This window comes from Trematomus bernacchii, unplaced genomic scaffold (genome assembly GCF_902827165.1).
Source record: "Trematomus bernacchii unplaced genomic scaffold, fTreBer1.1, whole genome shotgun sequence".
Taxonomy (NCBI): Eukaryota; Metazoa; Chordata; class Actinopteri; order Perciformes; family Nototheniidae; genus Trematomus; species Trematomus bernacchii.
The window spans coordinates 1,059,983-1,084,683 of record NW_022987683.1 but is presented as its reverse complement, the minus strand read 5'-3'; the positions used below and the strand labels follow the sequence as shown (position 1 = coordinate 1,084,683).

The following is a 24,701-nucleotide window of genomic DNA, read 5'->3' as shown; positions in this document are numbered from 1 at the left end:
GCATTTCTTTTGAAATCATTTTGTGACATTCTCACTGAAGAGACTTGCAATTATTTGCCCCAGACTTCTGCTTTCAGACGTAGTTAATTATGACGTTATTACCCTATCCAATAATAATCCAATGCAGAGGCAATAATGTAATATATATATAAGTTACAACCGGCCCTTTGAGTGCAGCCATAATGCTGATGTGGCCCGCGAATAAATTGAGTTTGACATCCCTGCGCTACAGGGTGTACTTTGAGGGTTTTTGACTCTGCACACCATTTACATGCATAAAAACCTTCATAACACACAAGGGGACGGGTAATAACCGGAAAAGCATGACATGGGCCCTTAAGAAATAATGTGACTACCAACAATCAAGTGAATTACTTTTCTGACTCATGTTCTCTCTCATTATTTCCCTGTCTTTTGCCTGCAGAAGAGCTTTAAAATAAATAAGACACAAACTAGATAACTTGAAAGATGAATATTAATGTAATGCATGCTGCCTTACCAGTCAAGTCACACAATTCTATTTTTGAGGAGTATAAAATGTTCAATATCAGCTCAGGGAAAGTTGCAATATTCTATTTCCTATAGTGATTTGCTATAACATGTGAATAAATGTGCCTTTTCGTGGTTTTAGTTTTAATACATTTTGGGATTCATATCTTATCCTTAACTCTAGTCCATGTTGGAAGAAGTATTTAGATATTTTACTTAAACAAAAGTGCAAATACAACACTGTTAAAAACTCCTACATACTGTATTACAGTTGAGGTACTCATTCTTCGGAGAATGGACCTCTGTAACTGATATATTTCTATAAATTAATTTTGTTCAATTAAATGTAGCTGGTATGCACTTTAGATTAAGTGACATAGCTCTATCCAGTGGTCTCCAAACAGTGGTTTGGCCCTCTGCAACGGGTCACAATATAAATTGAAGAGGCCATGAGACGATTAATGGAAGCAAAAAAGAGAAATACTAAAACTTTAATATTTTTCAAACCAATTTGAGACCAGTTATTACAAATGAAAACACATTTTAGGGAAACTTGTGTGCAGAGGTGGGAGAAGTACTCAGATTTTGTACTTGAGTAAAAGTAGAAGTACCAGAGTGAATACTCCGTTACAAGTAAAAGTCCTGCATTCAAAATGTTACTCAAGTAAAAGTAGAAAAGTATTAGCATCAATATAAACTTAAAGTACCAAAGGTAGAAAGACTTATTGGTCCATTTCAGAATAATATATATGATATGTTTTATAATGATTGATCATTAAAGTGTTCTCAAAGCTGGTAAAGGTGCTGCTAGTTTTAATGACTTTGTATACTGCAGGGTAGATTTACTCCAGGTGGAACTAAAGTCTGATGTAAGAGTTGATTATATTTCACATCATTCATCCACATCTGTAAAGTAACTAAAGGTATTACATACATGTAGTGGAGTAAAAGAACAAAGTAGCATAACATGGACATACTCAAAGTACAAGTACCTCAAAGTTGTACAGTACTTGAGTAAATGTACTTAGTTACTTCCCACCTCTGCCTGTGTGGTAAAATGTTAATCTAAAAATAAATGTACAAGTATAGAGTGACATGAAAATGAAAATCCACTCAAAAGCACACTTAAGGGCAGTTCTTGAGTAAATGTACCTACATTATATAAAATGATGTCATCATATAACAGCATAACAAGTATAATAAAATACATGCTAAATCTGCTTCCCAAAATAACATGCAACAATTACTTTCATCACGCTTTTTTTTGTATTATCTTGGGAAATTAAGAGTGTTCCTCTCTGCGGGACAGATTGTGTCCCTGCTGAATTCTGCGAGGTAACAGGGAGTGGCTGCAGATCAGAGGAAGTGTGATTAAATCTACTCCTGTACCCTGGAGGCCAGGCTGCAGCGGAGAGGACGGCTAGACCAAGTGCGCCCCCTGCAGGGAGCACAGAGCACTGTATCTGGCTGAGGAGGAGGAGGGGGAGGAGGAGGAGGAGGAAGAGGAGGCGGCGTGGGATGCTGCTCTTCTCTTCAGCTCTCTGGAGATCTGGAGCCAAGACAGCGGATAGCAGCAGCATCCGTACAGGCAGTCGCTCCACACGCTCCCCTGTAAGACACACGGAGAGAGGCCTGAACACAGGTGGGAGGCTCGGACAAAAGGTTAACATTAGCATTCAGGTGCAATAAATACATTTTATTGATATATAACGCAGCAGATATGTGTTTCATTCTGCACGTTGTACTCTGGTATGAGCGTATACTCAACTCTATTGTAATTCAAAGCATTACTCAAAGTTAAATACTGAATTAAAGAGATTACTTTTGTCGTAGTATACCACCTTTATTTTTGTCTTGCAGGAAAATACCAAATTAGGTAAACACACAGTTATGAGATATCAAATGTAATATACAGAAATGCTTGCTGTAAATCAATAGATGGCACTGTATTTGTCAGTGTAACAGTAATAATCCTGCTCTTCCTCCCTCTGAGGATTTCTTGCAGCCAAGTATTAGCTCTTAGCAACAAGAGCTGTAAGCAAAGTTGGAAATGTTGGTGGGTGAGATTTGATAAATCGATAAAGTCTGAAAAACATCACGAACGCAGATCCTATCATTCCATCTGCAGCATGTGCACGTTCCTTTATGAGTCAGCACTTATACTTAAAGGTGGGGTAGGTACTGTAAGTTTGAGAAACCGGCTCGAGATACACTTTTTGTTATATTCCATGGAATGCTCTTAACATCCCGATAGCAATGAATATCTTAAGTGCTTTGACAAAAAATCCATAAAAAAATGTCATCTGTGGAAGCCGTAATACTGTAAAAAGCACGACCAATCATTTTAGCCGGCCCGGCTAAAATAACTGGATGGCCTACCTGCCTGTCAGCCTTCCATCTGTGCACAAACTTATCTCGTGCCCTCATTGGTCATGTGCACGTTCGTGTGTGTTGGAGGAGGGGCTCTGTAAGGAAGTGGCAGATTTTTTCTGGCTGTGTATTTTCGAATTCTAGCGGACTCAAGCTGGTTTCTCCAAAATTACCTACCCCACCTTTAAGACAAGTTTATGTTTATTTTACTAATTTTGTCCTGCATTTTGGTTAACCTGTTTCCTGTTTTATTTTGAAATCTTTCTGGCATGTCTGGTTTTACTTCCTGTCTGTGTGTTTCGGTGCTGCCTTTGCTCCTCAACACCCCTGCTCTGAATCAGCCTTGTTAGTCTTCCCAGCCAATCAGCTCCTTTGCTGTTCCCAGAGTTTTCCCGCCTTTTTTCATTGGCCTCATTAGTTTCACCTGTCCTCCATTATCCCTGCTGCCAGCTGACCTCATGTGTACCTGCTCTTCATCTTCGCATCTGATCAGTCTGTATGTAAGCCCTGCGTGCCTCTTCAGTCGAGTTTTGATCTCTCTGTGTGTGTTGGAGGTTCTTTTTAGCCCTGCCTCGAACCAAACCGTTTATTTTAAATGTGCCTATTGCCTTCAGTTTTCTGTATTTGGGTCCACGAACTCCAATTCCTAAGACAATTTCTACCACTGCAAATACACTCAACAGTTGCATTCAAAGTAACAATACCGACAGATAATCAATCCACCCATAATAATCCTTACAGATTTAAGGATTTGAATGCATCGTTTTGATCTGATACAACTATAAGAGCCATAATATACATGTATATAATGAAGATTTACATACGTGTGCGACAAACCTGGTTCTATTCAGTAGCACAGTTCCTCCCAGCTGCTCTGCCTCCATGTGAATTGAATGTGGGAGGGTGACATTTACAACTAAAATTATCACTACGCACATTACATATTTGTGGATACCAAATATGCAAATACAACCTTATCACAATAAACATATTTTGTTATCATCTTAACGAAATTTGGATGAGGTGTTGGAAGGATTTGATACCTTGATGTCTCTTCTGACCACATCAGCCCCATCCTCATCGAACTGCACTGGCTCCCTATACAACACCGGATTGAGTATAAAAACTTCCTGCTCACATACTCCCCTCCCCCAACACATCTGACAGTCTGACACAACCAACAGTGACAGTGATTTAGTTTTGTACCAAATATCCCAGAAAATCAACCACTTTTCACTTAACTCTAGCATACAAATGTAAACCTGCACAAGGAGAAGTCCTTTGGGGAACATACACGTGATTGTGCGGTAACTCATCTTGAGATATTTCAGTCCGTACCAAAGTGGTAGACCGACCAACCAACACTGCCCCCCCCCCTGCAGACATACATAGCCAAGAATACCATCATCAAGATCAAGAAATAAAGACTTAAAAAGATGGAGAAGATAGATGATCCATAACTGCTAATTCAAATGGAAACAATCCACCGTTGTATTCCCATGATGCTCACTGTTACAGCATTGTGTCCTTTCACCCATGAGAGCGTTGTTGCCTACATGCTGGGACTTGTTTACATAAGATCTTCTGGCACCTTCCTCGCTCTGCAGTATCGACAGCGATCCACGGCCCACTCCACCTCCAGAAAAGCCAACATTTCCAACCGCCCTCCTTCTCTCCGATGGCATTGCTCCAGCTTCTGCCTGCTTGGCCTCCAACCACTCCCACCTTCCAGGCTTATCTCTCCTTCTCTTCACTGTCCCAGAAACCACCTGCCCGCTTATCCAGAAACAGAGTCCCAACTTGGTCCCGGCATGTTGCTGTTTGCATACCAAACATCTGTTTTGAATATGCACTGATGTCTGTTGAGATCTGACGTCATGCACGCAGTTTTATGGAATGTTAAGCCGTGAAACCGTGTGGGCAGTGTGTGCAGCCTGCTCTATCTTAAAGGCAATAACAGTTTGTTGTTTATTCATTAGTGTTATTTATAACTCGAGTGCAGAGCTATTGATTTAATACACGTGTCCTGATTTCACTGTATCATATCTCGATGTCACGACATTGCTCGAAGCATTGTTTGGTTTGCTAAAGTAATAACCCTTGTCATTAAGTGATGTTGCAGATATTTCCCCGGAGTGCTGTTATTGTGTTTTATAACTTAAAAAATCTCCATCTTCTCAGCAGCAAGCACAATTATTCTGAGCTCCAGCAGCTCAGGTGTAACTGAGCTAGGGATATGGTGAGGTACGCATCAGCTGCATTGTTCAAGCAAGTTTATCACAACATCCCAGGACCATTATTCTTTACTGAAATCATTTAAAGCTGAGGCAGTTTACCTTTGCATCAATGGGAGAATATTCCATAACAGCTTTTTAGTATTTTTTTATAGTCTGAGAGAAAACAAGATATCCGCACGACCTGTTGGCTCTGTTTTCCGTTTTTTAAGCTTGTGGCGTGAGACTTAAGCCAATCACAGGTCCTTTCAGATGGAGAGGTTTCCCATTGGTTATTTAACAAATACAGACAAATGTGCATCTCAGTGAAGAGTTTCGGAGGTTTAAGGAAATATTGCTTATAGATTAGCCTGGCTGTAGCTAGTTTGCCTTTTCAATTGCCTTTCCTCAAGAACTACTTGAATTGCAATATGCTTAAAGTTAGTTAAGATTTTTTGCCCGACAACACCAACAAGTATGCACTAGCTGTATTTTAGTAAATTCTTCTTCTATCAACACGAAAAACCAAAGCTATAATGAGCTTTCATGGTAGCTATCAGATGCTAGTTAGCTGTAATGACTACATTGTTAAAATGATATAGGATCACAATGTCAGTCTTTGTGTTGTGTTAAAATTCCCATTGAAAGATTCCCATTGGAGTTACCGTGTTGTAAAGGCAATGTGAAAACAATGGAAGTCAATGGGAGGATACTTAAATGAACCAAAGACAATCACGGGAAAATATATCGAAGAGCTACGATTTGTAAAATACTAAATGATTTATTTCAGAGTGAAATCTATGCAGTATTACCTGTATGCCGTATCGTTGCCTGACAGATGCCCTCATGGCGAGAGAGGCGGGGGGGACGCAGCCGATACAGTCGAGCAGAGGCAGGCAGGCACAGGCCCCCACTGCTCTGGTCACCTTACAGGTGAACACTGGGAGGCAGCACAGGGCAAAGCAGCCTGTATACAGATATCAGAACAGCTCACAGTTCACAAAAACATGACACTTTATTATAGACTTCATTATTTCCGGAAGTTGTTTTTATCATCAAGTATAGATGGAGTCAGACATCTCATTATATTCTGTATCAGGGTATTTACTCATGTTGGGACACTTACAGTCTCCCATGTCTTTATGGCACTCACACAGGCCAGTACTCCATTGACCTTCCTGCTGACCCCTGCTCTCCGGCTGGACCTGGACCACCTGTCGAGACATAGCTAGGCAATACAGAACCACGGAGGAGAGTCAGGATTAAATTATGGTTTTAATGCTTTTAATACTGTATGGAACCGGTACCGGGGGCAAAACGCAACATCTTGCAAGAAACAGCGTCTGAGGGTTTCTTAACATTTAATAAACTATGAATGTGTCATACCCACTTAACGGGAAGAAACTCAGCTATCAGACAATATTAACAATTTTTAGCTAAACGAAACACAAGGGTAATAACCAGGGGTGCACACAACTTTCTCAGTGAGGTACTCGGATGAGTACCTGGAGTCAGTGTTTGGTACTCCAACTTCTGACGATTGTCAATGGGGGGGGGGGGTGGCGTCAGTGGAGTACAGCGCTTCGCGATTGTCAACGGGGGGGGGGGGGGGGTGGTAGTAGAGTACAGAGCTTCGTGACCGCGGAGCGTGTGAACGTTGTGATCAGCTGTTTTAGCGCAGGGCTGCTGTACAGACCGACGTTAACAGCAGCCCTGTCTGTGCACACGGAGACCGACTCTCGTCCGGTGAACTAACCGCCTTCTGGAAAAGCTTCACATTTACGTCGGTACGCAAATGCGCTTTGTGACACAAGTGACGGTACGCATTTCAGATTGTTGCCGCGCATGCGTACCTGCGTACCAGTTATGTGCACCCCTGGTAATAACAAAGGCTCTGAATTAGCCCTGAGCGAAAAAATGCTATAGCACTTAGCACAGAACTCACAGTAAAATACCCTTATTACTTATCGGATCTGCACAAACAAGATATCGATTAGCAAGCTGAGATTCCACAGATTCCAGAAATATAAGTATCATCACTGAGCGACCAGAACTCGCGACATGGATAACACTTTTTTTTTCACACAACGTAGCTTTAGGTAGCAAACACGGGACATTGTCTTACCTTTTGCTGTTTCTGATCAAAAGTTGTGTTCAATGGCATTAAAACGATAAAAACGCTGCTGAAGATTAATCCAGGTGTGTCACTTTGAAATGATTACTGATAATCCATCTTCATATTTATGTCAATAACGGAGATTTCATATTAGCTGCTACCAGAGTGTATGACAGCTTCCGGTTTTGGGTATTTTGGCTGCGCATCACTCTATTTACCAATGGGTAATGTTTAGATGGATTTTAGGAACTTCCCCTCGATTCTAGTGGCTCTAACGGTCACCGAGGGGGGCCAGAGATATTGAAAATCCCAGAAGTAGGTTTCTTTCTTCTAAATCTCTCGAAAAAGGTCAAATGTCACTTGTTTTGCATCAATCTTGATACAGGGTACTTATTATATGTTATAGTTTGGATTCCTAAAGCTTTTAGTCTACTATCCCATCATTCAGGGGTAGTTTTCACTATAAGTAATGTTTTTCTTTTGGACGGACACTATAATTTATATTTTTTTACTATGTTCAATCTGAATTTACTTTAAAATAAAAAAAATCTATATTGATTCTGACTCTTCTACATCCAACTCACAGGTTTATCATTGCTTTGAGAAAAAAGATTATTAATTTACCCCTTTTAGAAGGGAAGTTATTGTCATTTGTTCTGGGAATGTCATTTTCGAGCCTCAGGCTCGGGGCTCAACTGGTTAATAATTAACACAGAAATGCTGTTCTTCAGCTAACCAATAGTGTAACCTTTATGTGTACTTCCAATATAAAAGAATGCTTGTAGAATATTCTTACAAAATGAAGTATCAGCTCTTTCATCATTTATTAAATATGATACATTGCCATAGTTCCTCTGTGACACCTTCCTGTCTGTGTTTTTTTATAATTTTTCTGCCATTTAGTTTGAGTTTTGTGTGCTTGGTGCAAGTTTCATCTTCCCGTTTTCTTGTTTCCCTTCCCCCACTCTTGTCCTGTCTCACAACTCATCTGGCCAGAACCAGCAATCAGCACACCTGCCTATCAAAAAAGACAGCTCTTTACTTCTCAAACCCAGCTCCAATGGAAATGTTTCTTTGCTGCCAGAATACTTTATCCTACTACTAAACTTTTCAGTAAAACCAGACCATCTCTGCAATCCTACCAGCCTTACGTTCCTTGAACCCCACTTTTCCCCTACCACATCCAACACCAGTTTGTCACATAAAATAAAAACGTTTTCACATATCTGCCTGTCCCAGCACCTGAATTTGGATCCTGTTTATACATTTAGCACTTTTGACAAATCTCTTTAAAGTGTTAGCATTCAGAGCCAATTCAGAGCATATGAAAGCTAGAGCTCCACATGGAAATTATGAGTTGTCCAAATTTCCAACAGCTCATTTAATTATTTATATTCATTTTTATGAGGATTTTGTTAATATACCAGTAATATTAAAATATGACACTTGTATAAACATGACGACAGATTTCTGTGTCCTTTTGCAACCTACTTTAGACTACATTAGCATTAACATATTTAGTCTGAAGAAAATGGTACTCAGATTGTTGCTAAGCATGATTTGAGATTCCTATGGTTATTTTTTAGACAATTCTCCCCAAGTATTTAGTTAGTCAGGTTTATATTATCCAGTGATTGAAGAAGTACATCATACTAATACAACTTTATTACAACTAAAAACCCTCCATTGAAAATGTTAGAAATATTATTGTGAAATGTCCCATTATGCTACTGAATGGTGCTTACCCATGTCATTTTATTTCATATAATTGGTAGTGTTTATAAATTAATGTGATCAAATATTATGTATAAGAAGTATAAAGTTGATTTAAATGACACACTGCTTGTTCTGATCAGCTCTGCACATTAACACCAGTCAGATTAGAGATTACAAAGCAGCAAATGTAGTGTCCGTGACCCATAATCCTGGGTTTTAACCAAAGCCAACATTCACAGGAAACCATTAACTCTTTCACTGAATAAGGTCAACACACCAGTGAGGAGCTGGCTCTGAACAGAGTCCACGCCCCTCCCTCACTCAGGATTAAACCAACTGTCTCCTGACCTGAGTTATTCTTTAGCTCTGCTCCTCAGTGAAAGGAGAAGAAGATTCCACCGGAGCTTTCCCTCTTTTCTTAAAGAATGATTCACGTCCCTACAGTATGACTAAAAATGTGTAACCAAGCTTGTTTTGATAAAGCATAATGACTTACCTGTCTGAGTTTAGTTATTAAAATCCCCGGAAACCAAGTACTGGCCACAGTTTTGTTATCTACTGTGAGACTTTTTCTCACAGCGGGTGCTCTTTGCTTCACTGCAGTGTTTTGGTGTAAATACCAAACTGCCAGATAAGCTGGGTAAACAAGGCCCTGTGCTCCCTACTCTGCTGACCTGCATTTAGATTTTAAGTGTATTTAGAAACCATAGTGAGAGATAAATTGAAGTCTTAAATTATACCATAATTTACAAGATCATGCCATTATAATTGTCCGGTCTTTTCCACTTTATCCATGTTTTCGCCGTTGAAAAAAGTTAATTTGACACTATGTCATTACAATGTCACTTTTTTTTGTATTACACAGTTAATTAAATTGAGTTACAGTAGTTTTCTTCTTTTGCAAAAGTGAGCTATGATGATCGCTAGGATGTTGCTTTTGAAGGTTACTGCTCATTAAGAAACACCTCAAATCAAATGAGATTGTTCACACAAGCAATGGAATTGTAACCATATTAAAAGGCAGCATATTTACTCTACTGTTATATCTGATTTCTCACTGTCCTGACTCCTGAGTGACACGGGAGTGAATCCTACCCCTATCAAGAAAAAACCTGTCTCCTCTTCCATAAGGGCTGAAGCTGACACAGATGATCACACACAGGTTTAAAGGTGACATTCATGGTGTCTAAAATTACATCCACTCCAAAATGTGGAACATTCAGAGTCAAACGGACAATGACAATGCAATTTGAAAACATATTCAAAAGGGTTTCAGAACAATATATTATGCAATACGAATAGTATGCATATGCCTGAAACTGTGACTGTTTTAAAGGGGACACATGTTTCTCATTGTCAGGGTCATACTTGTATTTTGGGACAATATTAGACCAATGTACTAGCTTTAATGTAAAAATACACAATATTTTCTCATACTGTCTGTCTGAACATAGCTTTTTTCACCCTTTGCCTGAAACGCTCCATTTTAGCACCTGTCTCTTTAAGAACATCTCCCGGAAAATTCCCCAGTCGCGTCTGATTGCAAAAAAAGTTATTTAGCCGTTTGTGGAGATACTAAGATATCTCCCTTTTCAACAATGTTGTAATTTATTTTGAAACCATTTCAGTAAACAAAACTATGATCTTTTCATATAAATCTTGGCAAGAGTGAGTTAGCATATTTCCCATAATGTCAAACTATTGCTATGCTCCACTAACATTCAAACATACATAAACAAACAATACAAACTAAGTGTCTTTAATAGAACATTTATTTATTTACAATTAAGGTCACTGACATGTAAAGTAGGCTATTTTACAATACAAGGAGGACGTGATACATATTGTGATGTACTTTCATGCCATGGGATGTTATGGCTAACATAATTTGATAATATGATCTTGTGTGAAATTTAATTGATAACGATTGATCATGACAAGGTCTTCTCTCCTGTTATCTCCACATAATTCCACTGATTCATATCATGGGGATTGGAAATTCATGACGCCGTGTGGTGCAGGCGGCCTTTAAGGCTGGAAACTCTATAGATAAGGAGAAATAAATGGCAATAAATTAAACATCTTTACTGAATATTAGCACAGAAAAGAGAAATTCCTCACTGTATTTCACACCCACATACAAAATCACTCACTGTGTTGGTTTGTTTTGCTGCAAAGACATTTCATCGGATTCTTTTTTTCTTTGTGGTTTGTGGGGAAAAGTGGGCTGCGACACTCAATTGTTCCATTGGTTGAAACTGCAATGAGAACAATGGTGGTCATCGAGATGCAGAACACAACAACTTAGGTGATAACCACTTATAATGCCTTTTGGCTGCTTTACCTGCAGACTACACAATTTATTTTGGCAGAAAAAATCCATCTTTAAATCCTATTAAAGACCCCAATACAATATCATAACAGCTACGATGATTAGGAACTTTTTATTTGCTGGTTTTTAACAAATCTTTAACCAAAATGTACGACAGACCAATGGACACTCACCTCTGCACCTGCACTTGCGGATGTGAACTTTGGACACATGCAATCCTGCATGTGAAGCTGCACACAGTGGAAAAATAAATCACTTGTGTGGAACAATATTCCATTACCAAACAACCGTCTTCTGTCAGGATAAAATAGATTATGAAGAAATAATTAACATCTCTGTGAATGTACCTGTGCTGCTGAAGTTATCCACCAGAATGATGAGCAGGAACGTAACACCTATGATCCTGGACATGATGGCAGTGTGTAGCTCCGTTCCCGACAAAGTGTTTAATTGTTCTAAAAACTCAATTATATACAAACCAGCTACCATGGAGGGCTGCAAACTTTGATCAGATTAGACTTGGCAGGCCTAGAAGGGGATTTTTGGTAGGGGGTAATCTCTCAACTGTGCATGGATTCATTCCTACAGTGTGAAGATAATAGAGATTACACATTCCCCACATACAGGTAGATGAACAAAAACACAAACAATCGGTTAAACTTGTTCCTAAGACTTGTTTGGTGGTCATAGTGACAATCAAATGTACTAAAATAAGCGTCGTGCACATTTGTAATAGTATTTTGCTGTGTGTTTACAAAATCATAATGTTTTGTTTTTTGAATAAGCTTAAACAGGCCCTATAATGCTTTTTTAGGTTTTCCCTTTCCTGTGTTATATAGGTTTTTGTGCATGTAAATGGTCTGCAAAGGCTACAATCCCAAAGTTTCCTCCAGAGTTTTGGTATTTGAAAGCGTTTGGATCTCCAATAAAAGTTTTAATAATGTTTGGCTGCACAGTGGAAGTTTGTAGTGACACTGGTACATTGATTGGGTTTAAGGACTTGCTGTTATGGCTTGTACATGCTAAGTAATTTCAAAGTTAATTGCTTTTTGAAATTTGCATCATATTTACAAAAAGTCAAGCCAGAAACATCAGAAAACTGTTATTATTAACTAGAGATGACCATTTGAGGGACAGGTCATGGTTATGTGATGCAGAGATTATTGGTAGGGGTGTAATTTACGGGAAAACTCAAATCAATGTAGAAACAGACTTTGACACGGATTTTAAGTCCATTTAAGAAACCGCAGTTGATGAGAAATGACCAACCAAACAAATAATAAATCACTGAACAACGGAACCAGGTTGGACATGTTGGACTTCAGTTAGGTGAGTTAACTGCTACCTCTGATATAACACACTAATGGGATTACTGAGCAGCTCTGTCATTGGCTGGCGCCTGAGTCACTCTCTCTCTCACAACCGAAGGTGCGTAATTACGCACTGCACCCTCGAAACTTTGGCACACCTCCACCATGTTATCCGAAGAGTCAGCACTGTCGCTTATATCACCCGCACGGCGTGACGTCCCCACGCCGCTATGAGTCAAGACACAATACGAGGAAATCCCCAAGGCAGAGCAAAGGGAGAGAGGCCCCTTTAAATCGACGCTTCCCCGGTGCTATGCCAAGAGAGAGAGGGAGAGAGCTCTGATAAACAACAACAGTGTTCTCAGTCAGGAGCCGCTCTCACTGGATCCAGCTCATACTGCGGCCTCAGTGAACAAAAGGTGAGGTATTATCAACCATATTTACCAGTATTCCTAAAGGATTGTAGAGAGAGAGATGTTTATTTCAGAAAGGGCGGAAAAGCAGTTTATTATAGCGAGAAGCTCAAACAGTACACACGTTATTGTGCTGTTCTGCTATTATACAGACCAGGGAGACATTTTCTACACATGTTAATTGTATAAGACTGGAAACATGTTAGAAAAACATCGTTTATTTCAGTATAAACAGCGCAGAAGTGTTGCGCACTTGTCCACAGCCGGCCGCTCTCTGACGCATGAGAGCTATTTTTGACAAACGTATTTACTTTCTTTTACAGGCTACGAGGACTTTCCCTCTGTCATTTCCAGCATTCTGTCGTGTGTCGTTCATACATTCATTGTTGAATGCCATTGCGGAAGTGAGAAGCCTTTTGACACGACACAAAGCCTGGGCAGTGTGGACATCTAGCGGCCAATCAGGAGAAGGCGCACCCCGGAGAGATGTACGGAGCTTCTGGGATCCCGGAGCTCATCCCCCCCAGCGGGCCGCCCCGGCAGCCGGGTCCGGCGGGCCAGTATAACCCGGGACACCCCCAGGTCAACGGGGATGGAGGGGGGGCCAACCCTCAGAGACTCGGGCAGAGGGCCCCCAAACTGGGCCAGATTGGTCGAACCAAGAAAGGTGTGTGACTGCTGCTTTGTCTGTTTGCATAGATCAGAAACATGACAGTGACACACACAACAGCCACATACATACATAATGAATGTATAGTGTATACATTCATTTATTATAATGACAGATCATAGATTAAATAGACCACAAAATACATCCAAACATGAGTGCAAGAGAAGCAGTAAAGCACTGGAATAATATAAGTATATCATTATGACGGCAAAAGGAGCTATAAACAGTATTAATAGGTAAACACTATATTATAACTATTGAATACACTATAAAGGTAGTACAAACAGTATAACATATGCACTATAGACATTATAAATATGACACACAATAGACCAGTATTGACATTTCCATAGATAATATAACTAAAGATAAGTATGCTATCGATGATATAACCACAATTTTACAATAAAACATGACGTGCAAAATAATGTTGCTTTTATATAGCACCTTTCAAAACGGTGGTATACCAATAATACAAAAAGAATTAACCTCACTCGACCCTCGTAATAAGAAAATATGGCACAAAGGTAAAACAGAAATTCATTAAAATGAGTTTTCAGGAAGGTTGCAAGTTGAAGTCCAGATCAGGGAATGGTTAAATGTGTTTTCTTCTATGATCTGAGATTGCGCGCAGTAAGATTTAAATAGTATAAGTCAACAGCTGTATGCTGGGGCTATATGGTGTATCTTAAAATCAATCATGAAGTTCACTTGAAGCAAATTCAGGGAGGATATACAGTAAATGAGGATATGTGAGCTCTTTTGAAAAGCAAGACACAGACAAACAGTAAGAAAAGTCAAATGTCTTTACAAATCAGTACTTTTGTTATTACATAATAAGACCACACCGCAAAAACAAATTTGAAGTCTCTACAAAGAGGATTTTTTTTCAGCTTTATCGTGAAACTAAAACACTCATTTGGTAAACAAGGGAGTAAAATCTGTTTTTTTTAATAAGAGGCTTTATGTCATTATGATATTTATGAAAAAGAACAGTTGTGAATACAGATCTGCTTTTAACATCACACTGTCCCCAAATTGTTGCTTGAGTATAAGAAGGGCTCGGAGCAGCAATCAAATATGTGTGTTAGTTTTGTGGGGGAAATTACCAAAAGAGAAATACAAATTGTGATGCATATTATGGGATGTTGATGTGAACATTTCTCTAAATTGACAGAAACAAGTTTTTTTTTAAAGTATTCTTTTGCTTAGAGGCCCACATCCCTGACCTTTGCCTTTTCCTCCTCTTTAGTGGACATGGACGATGAAGACTTGGATGACATCATGAACAACAACGGCCAGTGTCCTGTATCGCCCATCTCCTAAACTTCACCAAGAAGTGCCATGTAAAACAAAATCTCTAAATCTCCCAGGACGCCAAATCTCAACGTGGGTGATGTTGGCCTTGATCCTGTCGTGTGTCCTCCTGAAGCCTCTGATTGGCTCAGACAAAAGGCACCAAAAAAACGGCTGATTTTAGCGGCAGCTGAAGCCTAGGCCCCTGATTGTACATAGTGTTTATTTAAGTCAGACTGTGAATGAATTGTATTGCATCGCTCTCTACTCTATACCTTGGCGGTAGATTATCAGGAACGGTTTTGGAGAAAGTGTCTATATTTTTCAGAGCTTCTTAAAAAGGGCTACATTTCTAAAGTTGCACTGAGTTTCGAAGAGAAGCGGCTTCTCACCTGCTTGTTTTCCGGTGAGATCGTCTGCGATTTGGTCGTGTGGCGGAACACTGTTAACGTGTCACACACAGGTGAAATGTTAAACTTTCGTTGTGCAAGGACTATCACTCTCACACTGATTCAAGTGGTGTCCTAATATCCGGTGGATGAAAGCTTGTATTTACAGGAAAGAGAAAAAAAACTACTGCTAATTATTTATTGTTTGGAAAAAAAATGGTTGTATTGTAATGGCTTCTACATGTTTTTTACTCGTTCCTGAATGGAAATCGCTTCGGTCCTCTATTACTGAGATTTATTATGTTTTTTTCAAAATGGTGCACTTTTGTGGGAATGCCTGTTATGTGCAGTGACATGTTCTATGCATGGAGTCTGTTGAAGAAGCATCAACACTGGTATCCTCTTATTAAGGGCTATGTAGTTCAAACCACAGCGCTGTTATGCTCTTTAGATAACGCTGAGTCGACATTTTCCTAAGCTCGTTGTTTGCTGACTCGGCAGACAAAATATCTTAAACAACAATTATTTATGGAGGTTTTGTTCTTAAAGGCAGGGTTTTCGAGACATGTATAGTTCTACTTATTTAAATTGCCAAATTATATTTATCAGATTGATTATCGAAAAGAATTGAGGAAACACTTACTTTGTATTCATATTTACAGCAGTACTCTGCTCGATGGCGTCATAGTGTCTTACCGGTTCAGGTGAACTTTACAATTACAGTATGAGATAATGAGAACACGCAGCACTCTATAGTTAGCGCTCACTGCTGAGACAATCTTAACTCTGATGTTTTTCGGGTTGTTTTTTTGAAAGATTGCAGTGGACTTTGAGATGAGATGCTATTGTCTGTAGAGGCTCATGCTGATGTTACTTTGTTGGCTGTGAAATTGTTACTAAATCACTTTACTCTTTTGCCTCACTGCATTTCCCAGTCTCTGACTCTGAGATTATTGTCTGCAGTTGTGGCTTCTACCATTTGCATGGAAATGGTCAATTTTTCATAATGCATCTTTGGAAATAAAAGACGAATCTTTGTGGACTCTGTCGTTTTGATGCATTTGTTGCTAACTTAGCTGCTTTGTTTATTTCATGCAGTTATTTTTAACTTAAACATAACGTTCACATAGGAAGACCTAGCATTTTCATTCCTAACTGGAAAAAATGTTTCACTCATTCAAATTGTGAATATGTGGTTCAAAACTTGACACCATAACCAAAATCCAGACATGTGTAAAGGTTTTTTTACATGCTCTATTATTCCCTCTAAAATAACAGGACAATAGAAAATACATTTAGCTGCAGGTGAGATACATATTTAATGTGGGAAAATAAATTCTGGTGAGGCTCATGTAAAAACATGAATTGCCTTTTTTTTTCCATTGAGGATGACATCACTACAGTCATGCCGAGGCTGGACTTATTACGTAGAGCTTTTTTAAAGCTGAATATTACAGTTGTGTGAAGTGCTTAATGCAAATTATAGCCAAGATATTGAGTAGTAAACACACTTAAATACTGTATCCTCAAATATCCTCTTCAAACATGTTTTAAAAATCACAAAATATCTCTGGTTCAAACATTAATTTGTGTCTGATACAGAATAAAACTTCTTAAAATTACATAGTTTTCCTCATTTAAGAATTGGGACAAGGCACATATTTTAGTTTAGTTACTACAATCTCCCTATAAGTTGTCAATGTTTTCAAGTTGTTCACAGCACAAATTACTTTAATGTGAGGTATAAATATAGTATATTAATACTGGAATCTTTCCTCCTTCAGCAGATGTATCTGGAAATACCTCTTGTGTCAGTCTCAAGTCAGGCTCTAACATGCAAGTAAAGTAACAAAAAGAAAAACAATTTTTTTCTCATCACAACTAAGTAACTGTAAAATCATAAATTAAAAAAGTTTGGTGGAAAAGAAGGTTGTTTTCTTGTTGCTCTCTAATATTCTTTATTTCTATACAATCAATCACTATGACCAGCACACAATTAACAATGTTTCAATATGTTTATTATTTAAGTACTGTTGGACATGTTAAAACATTTCTTTCACTCATTTCTCATTATCTGCTAAATGAGCCAAGTGTATAAAACTATGCCATATAAAAAACAGTCGACACTGTTCAGAGCTCAAAACATCACAATAGAAAAATGACTTTATAATATCCAAAAGCTAGAACTGGGCCACAGTGATCTACCTTTAGAAGAGCCAAAACTTCATCCTACATTTGTCCAAATAAATAGAGGCAGTTTGTTCTCATAGTGGCTGATACGGAAGCTATTAAGAGTAAAAACAGCACGGTGACTAGATAATAAAATATTTCATATGTGAGCAGGGTTTGTAGCGGACTGGTATGAAGAGGCCTGTAGTGAGTGTTGTAGTAAAAGGCCTGTGTGTGAAATCACACCCTGCTCATCATAATGTCTATTTTAAAACCATCAACAGTTAATATAAAACAATGTTTTGTCACCATGTGTCTCTGTTGTACGGAGCCCCTGAGTCGCAGCCTAGACACCAAACTGGAATTGATTACTTTCAATTACATGGCAAACGCTAACAGACGCTGGTGCTAACACGGAGATGCTATCGTTGGCTACAATCCACTATTCAGGCTACAATTCAACAGGTTACACCCCAAGTGCCTGTCTATTAATCAGGGGGATCCAATTATAATGTGTTTGTGAAGGTCACTTGTAAACAATTGTGGAATGTGTCGACGGGGTGCGGGACATCATTCATGAAACAATTGAGTGCTGCGTCATAATCAAGGGGTTATCAAAGGTCAGCCTGACGAAAAAAAGAAAACAAAGTCAGTAATTCTTTGCCTCTATGATTCACAACTTCCCGTACACCTTCGGTTTTCTTCGCTGGTGCTGCAGAAAAAGCAGGGAGGAGCTTCTTTGACAGCTTCTGTTGGAGTCCCGAGCTGTAGGGGGCGCTCTCACACATATTCTTTAGTGCTGCTCGGTGGACCGCTGCGGGAGCCGCCCATGGACGGGTACTTGGCCACTTGTTTTTTTCGCGGACAGGAAGCAGCCAACATGGCTCCGCCCAAAACGTCCAGCAGGGAGCCACCCCAGGCGATGAAGATGGCCGCGCCAAACTCAAACCTGGGACACGAGAGAGGGTGGCCACATGGGTAATTAAAAAAATGTAATTTATTGATTATAAATAAAAGTAAGTAAAATAAGTTTACTTATTACAGTAGTATTGGCCGAATATACTAAAGCATCAACAGCCATCATTTCTAAAGACTAAATTACATTTTATAATGCTTCATTAAGTGACACCAACAATAGGTGTCAAATAAATATAATGATTTAAAAAGTGCAATACCTGCCTTTAAGCTGTATTGCATTAGTGGTCAAATCTACCTGGAATGGACCTTAAAAATAATACTACAAATAATTGTTCAACATTTTAGGAAACATGCCACATTCCACTGTTTTATCGGTCAATTACATTTGAGTTAGCTTAGCATAAAACAGGAAACAGTGACAAGAAATAGTCCAGCACATTACTGTAACACAACAATGTGTCATCATTACTTAATTGTGGACAAGGAGATTAGATTACCTTTGGATGGAGCCTGGGTATTTGTTTTCCCCTGTTTCACTCATCATGCTATGCTAAGCTAAACTATCTGTTTAGCCTGACGTTTCATATCTGAAGGGACTCAATTGTGTCTTTTTAACTTTTGTAAAGAATGGGATTAGCAATTATGTGATCATGTAAAACTAATGACAGTTCTTGGACACACTGTGTTACTTACTTGGTGTTGACTGGAGTGTAGGGATTGTAGAAAGCCCGGATCACATTATGAGCGAACCAGGAGCACGCTACGATGGCACACAGCCCTGAGAGGACAGAAAGCCAACAACAAAGATCAATCAGTTCATCGACACAACATCAAACCCTGAGAGGGGAGACATGCTTTTATAGTCACCAGGCGGCGAGCTATTGACTCCAGCACAATTAGCCTTTAGTGTTTCTGTTCTCTTCGGAGCCCGTTAGACCTCTTATGTCAGAAACAGTGCCAGGAGTAATGGACTTATTCATTCCGGGCTGCAGCACAGGAGTGGGAGGAAAGCTTTTTGGACAATGGATCAAACTTCCTCCTACTTATTGTATGATGTGCTCTAGATCTAGCAAGGATGTGATAACGAGCTAAGCTTTGATGTAATATTATGAAACTGGTCATATTTTCCATACTAATAAATTAATATGGATTAGCGTAGGTCCCAATTCCATAGTGTACAGTGGCATGTAGAAACAAAAAGCAGAAACATGTAGACTGAAAAATGATATGGTCACCACACTTTTCTCATGTATTACATCACCATGCCAGCTGCTCATTTGTCAATATATTTGTTTTTACTTTACTAGCTGGAAGGTTATGAAAGTTATAAGCTTTGTAGTCACACTAGCAGTGCAGTCCTAGGGATTTCTAAGTATTGTATGTTTCCTAAAGAATTTGGTGAACTGTATCACCAAGTTCAAATGTTTCATTTATTTTGTGGTATTGTGAGACGTTCCTAATGATACTTTACTTTAAAGGGGACCTATCATGCAAAATGCACTTTTGTACGTCTTTTATACATGAATATGTGTCCCCGGTGTTCCAGGGAACTCACCAAGTGTCAGAAAACACAACCCTCTCTCTTTTCCTCCATACCCAAATCTCTAAAAACGGGGCTGCAACGGATCTGATACAGACTGATCCAGATTTGAACATTTCTCTGACGTCAGGACGGAGGAGCTGCCCTATCAGGGGAATGAGAGGTTGCTGTGGCATGGTAACAGCATGGTTACACGACGCTCGTAACTCGGCCCCCTCCTTTGCAGGGGGGCGTGGTCAGCTGCAGCGCATGCAAAGACAGGGTGGAGGAGAGCAAAATAGAGCGAAATGAGGCATGGCTAAAATGCATGATCTGTTTGGTATTTTGAAAAAGAAAACGTATAAATATACCTTATATAGGTATGGCCCTACAATATATTATTCAAATATAGCATGATAGGTCCACTTTAAGTCGCCCATTTTAGCATTTGAAAGCAGTGTATATATAGTTTGTTACACTATATCATAGTATTAAGACATTAGGAAATGTTGAAGTGTTTACCAGCAGCATTTGCTCTAAGTACCCTACTACAGCCTCACAGGATATCATGGACTTTAAGTCTAGTTTTAAGGTTGGCAGTGTTTCAGACCTACAGACAAAAGAATGACTGGTATAATGAAAGATTTGGAAAAAAATCACGTGATTAAGATGCTAAAACCCAGTCACATTGTCTCAACTTAATTGCAAACATGTACGAGTTGGAGTGACATTTGTAGTCCCACACACAGCAGCAGTCCTCAGTGCTGGAACAACACCTTTATGTTGTTTTTCCTTTTAATTTTCATCCATCTGCATGTCATCAAACATCACTATGGCTTCCTCACCTCCCACCAGCAGGATGATGCCTCCTGTCATGGCGACGCGGGACTTGCGCAGTTTGTTGTTCCCTCCACAGGTGGTGCACTTCATTCCCATACAGGCCACACCCAGGCCTGCGATGGACACAATGATGCCAACTATCATCAGGGCACGAGTGGCCTGAAGTGAACCTGGGGCAGAGAGGAAAGGAAAAAAATATGAAGAATGAGAAAAGTACACAAAGACTGTGTTGGTTCCATTAGGGAAGGCAGTGGAGAGATGGCTTTTGGAGATCGTGGGAGTGCACTGTATCTTGAAAATACAGCATAAAAAGATCATATAAAGTCACAAACTGATAAATAATGAAGAATAAACAGACCTCAGCCTTTCAGAGAGGCTTTATGTGTGTGTCCAGGGGTTGTGAAATATGCTCACATTAGCCTGTCAGGACGTTTGAATGTGAGCTGTTCCTGGAAGCGAAACCATGGGATACACATGGACGCACAAACAGAAAGAAAAAAACACATCCCACACTCTTTCTTCTCCCACTGTCTCTGCCCGTTTGTTGCCGTTTAATTAGAGGTGGAGGCCTGCTGAAACATTGCCGGACCCCTTATCTGTCAGTGCCCCTCCTCAGGCTATAAACCTATCACAGTGTGAGTCCCCCCTTTGTCTCTCCCCCTCGGTCCACCTAGAACCAGTCTGTGCCAGTCTAGGCCATCCCTGCCCAGCCCAAACAAACAAACCCCTCGACCAAGAGAGGGAGTAGAGGGACACAGGGGAGGAGGGGTGCAGAGGAGAGGGGTAACTCTATGAAGTAGCGAGACATGGGGAACAATAGCCTGTATTATATAGTAAATGCAGATAGAGAGCAGGATGCACAGTATCCTGGATTGGAGCTAAAACACTGCTCTCATTATTGTCATTGCGCTGTCTGAGGAAGCTCTGTAGTGTCAATACAAATGTTGCACATCTGCTGCTATTCACTGAGAACAAGAGACGTGAAGACACTAGATTGGTTTTGATTACTTCGTACATACAGTACTCACTGCTGGTTACTGAAAGTTACCAAACATACCACTTTGTATGCCTACAATGACAGATAACAAGTTATATTTATATTATCATCTTATCTTATTTTCATTTAACAGAGATTATATTTAAAAAAAAAACATTTGTGTAATATTTGTTATTTAAAGGTAGGGTAGGTAAGTTTGAGAAACCGGCTCGAGATACACTTTTTGTTATATTCCATGGAATGCTCTTAACATCCTGATAGCAATGAATATCTTAAGTGCTTTGACAAAAAATCCATAAAAAATTTCATCTGTGGAAGCTGTAGTACTGTAAAAAGCACGACCAATCATTTTAGCCGGCCCGGCTAAAATAACTGGATGGCCTACCTGCCTGTCAGCCTTCCATCTGGGCACAAACTTATCTCGTGCCCTCATTGGTCATGTGCGCGTTTGTGTGTGTTGGAGAAGGGGCTCTGTAAGGAAGTGGCAGATTTTCTCTGGTTGTGTATTTTCAAATTCTAGCGATATCGAGCCGGTTTCTCAAACTTACCTACCCTATCTTTAAGTTAAATGACATAAATATGTATTTTATATTGATTTCAATGTCCACTCCTACTCTATAATGGGATACATATTATTTGTTTAATACTTTCAAGGTGGTAGAGGCTACTTTAGCTTTCTCAATTCTGTATAGCAAATGTATGTTGACATACTGTATTTAATGCAAGTCATACCAGCTGTACTAAGGAAAAACATGATTTAAGAAAAGTATGATCTACAGGTAAACCATTAGGCCACAGCCCACTAGAAAAATAGACTGTGGGTCTCTATTAACGTGTAATTTGGTAAAACTTTAAACTTTATTTAGCAGTCTGAACAATGTATTTTTCAAAAGGGCCTTTTTTAAACACTGTTGGACAATACTCGATGGAAAAAAGGTTAATGTTTTTCTTTTAATAATATTGTAGTTCCAATCCCTTCCAAAACACATGTACATATACAGTATACTATCACAGACTGATGGAAATATGGACATTGGGGGGTCTGAGGCCCAATTCCTGACTAATCCAGCTCAGCATCAAGCTTGCTGTAGGCAGAGCACACAGTAGGTAGTGTGTGAATCACTCACAAAAGAAAATGTTTTGTATTGGATGCATCAGCAGAGAAATTATCAGTTTTAAATAAAAATCATCTAAAAAGTAGGAGTGTTTGTCCAGGATAATGGGTATTCAATTGTTGAAAACAACAACTTCCAGTTTTTGAATGAACTATGTTCTGAAGCCATTGTTAGTATTAGTATGTCATTGTAGAGTCCCCTTTTTAGGAATAAGCAACAACTGTTGTGGCGTATTCATCATAGTTGGGAACAGAAGTGTCAACAAAGTTCTCAGTAACGCATCTCTTGGGATAACCTGGGAAGGCACGGCCATAGTGACAACGTATAATCTTTAGGTTATATATGCTCATGCAAACACCTGCAAAGAGATGGATCACAGAATTAGCTCTTGAATTTTGATAACTCTACAGTATTTTTGTCTGTTGAAGTGAGTCCTTATGGCAGGAGGTGAGGTGAGGTGGGTGGGTGGGTTTCCCAGAATGTGACAATGTGTGGGTGAGGATTAGAAGGAATGCTTTCAGAAATAAATATAAATCTTTCCCTTGTGACTTTTTTTAAGGAATCGGTCACTTGCGAAAGAGACAATGTCCCCCTGTAGTGACAGATCACAGTGGACTGTTACTGCTGATAATAGTGTGGTTAGTAATGATGGAGTGATGAGGAGGAGGTACCCTGAGGTGGGGAACTTAATCAGAGATAACAGTGTGCTCCATTGAGGTCTCACTCAGGTGTTTCACCAGGTGTGTCTCCAGGTGTGTTGCCGTGAATAAGTCACTGTGGGAAAATCAACTACACAATCCAACCTGTTGCTTTAAAACCAGTGATTGACATGTCATCATCAGAAGTGAAAACAGTACTCCGATATTATACTGAAGTAAAAGTAGAAGTACAAGAGGGCCAAACATTCTCTGTTCAAGTCCTGCAATCAAAATTGTTACTCAAGTACAAAAGTATTGGCATCTTAAGTACCGAAAGTAAAAGTACATGTTATGCATATAATATATATTTTATGTTTTATAATTATTGATCATTAAAGTGTTATCAAAGATGGTAAAGGTGCAGCTAGTTTGAATGACATTGTATACTGCAGGGTAGCTTGTGAATTTACTCCAGGTGTAACTAAAGTCTGATTTAAGAGTTTATTATATTTCACATAATTGATCAAAATCTGCAAAGTAACCAAAGGAAGTATTACATAAATGTAGTGGATTGAAAGAACACTGTTTACCTCTGAATTGTAGTGGGGTAAAAGATACACAGTTCCAAAAAGTTGAAATACTCAAGTAAAGTACCTCAAAATTGTACTTCTGTACAGTTCTTGATTACATCGACTTAGTTACTTTACAGCACTGGACATTATCGACTACTCCACAATCACACTACTTACTGTCGAGCTGCAGAATGGAGTCGTAGATCTTACACTGGAGCTGTCCGGTACTTTGGAACGCGCAGGACATCCACAGTCCCTGGTACATGGCCACGGCTGTGATGATGTTGTCCCCGATGTACGCAGACATCTTCCACTGCGGCAGGATAGTCCCGATGATCAGTCCAGAAATGCCAACTAAAGACATGAAAAACCCCAATAGCTGAATACCGGAGTTTGCCATGGTTTGCAAACAAAGTGTCCTTCTCTAAAATCAACTTAAATGACGCAGGATCCCTCTCCTGCAGGAAAGCTCCGGAAAAGTGTCTCGCAAAACGCAGCTGGTTTACAGTCCAGAGTTGGGGGTCTTCAGTCGGGGATGGGCACTCGAGATGTGGGTGATGGTGTAAAGTGGGTGTGTTGTTATCATGCCTGCTGATGCATGGAGACGCAATGTTCTGTG

The 24,701-nt window shown here is 39.5% G+C and overlaps 3 protein-coding genes across 4 annotated transcripts; 1 reads left to right on the top strand and 2 right to left on the bottom strand.

Moving 5' to 3' along the window:
* Positions 1 to 1,496: 1,496 nt before the first annotated feature.
* LOC117487676 (cornifelin homolog A-like) lies at positions 1,497 to 9,503 on the bottom strand. Of its 2 annotated transcripts, XM_034136317.1 has the most exons (4): positions 9,401 to 9,503; positions 6,199 to 6,300; positions 5,885 to 6,039; positions 1,497 to 2,098 (listed from the first exon to the last, which is right to left on the bottom strand). In XM_034136317.1, the coding sequence occupies exons 2-4, from the start codon at positions 6,296 to 6,298 to the stop codon at positions 1,910 to 1,912; spliced, it is 444 nt and encodes a 147-aa protein (XP_033992208.1). In that variant the 5' UTR covers positions 6,299 to 6,300; positions 9,401 to 9,503; the 3' UTR covers positions 1,497 to 1,909. The 2 variants fall into 2 exon arrangements, with proteins under 2 accessions (XP_033992208.1, XP_033992209.1); XM_034136318.1 differs by lacking the exon at positions 9,401 to 9,503 and having other exon boundaries at positions 6,199 to 6,439.
* Positions 9,504 to 12,700: 3,197 nt separating this feature from the next.
* Positions 12,701 to 16,356, top strand: si:dkey-112a7.4. Its single transcript, XM_034136388.1, has 3 exons — positions 12,701 to 12,965; positions 13,283 to 13,626; positions 14,882 to 16,356. Exons 2-3 carry the CDS (start codon positions 13,446 to 13,448, stop codon positions 14,953 to 14,955), a joined length of 255 nt encoding a protein of 84 aa, XP_033992279.1. The 5' UTR covers positions 12,701 to 12,965; positions 13,283 to 13,445; the 3' UTR covers positions 14,956 to 16,356.
* A 954-nt stretch (positions 16,357 to 17,310) lies between these two features.
* On the bottom strand, positions 17,311 to 24,683 carry cldn7a (claudin 7a). Its single transcript, XM_034136323.1, has 4 exons — positions 24,260 to 24,683; positions 20,766 to 20,930; positions 19,095 to 19,179; positions 17,311 to 18,432 (listed from the first exon to the last, which is right to left on the bottom strand). The coding sequence occupies exons 1-4, from the start codon at positions 24,480 to 24,482 to the stop codon at positions 18,264 to 18,266; spliced, it is 642 nt and encodes a 213-aa protein (XP_033992214.1). The 5' UTR covers positions 24,483 to 24,683; the 3' UTR covers positions 17,311 to 18,263.
* Between the last annotated feature and the right edge of the window lie 18 nt (positions 24,684 to 24,701).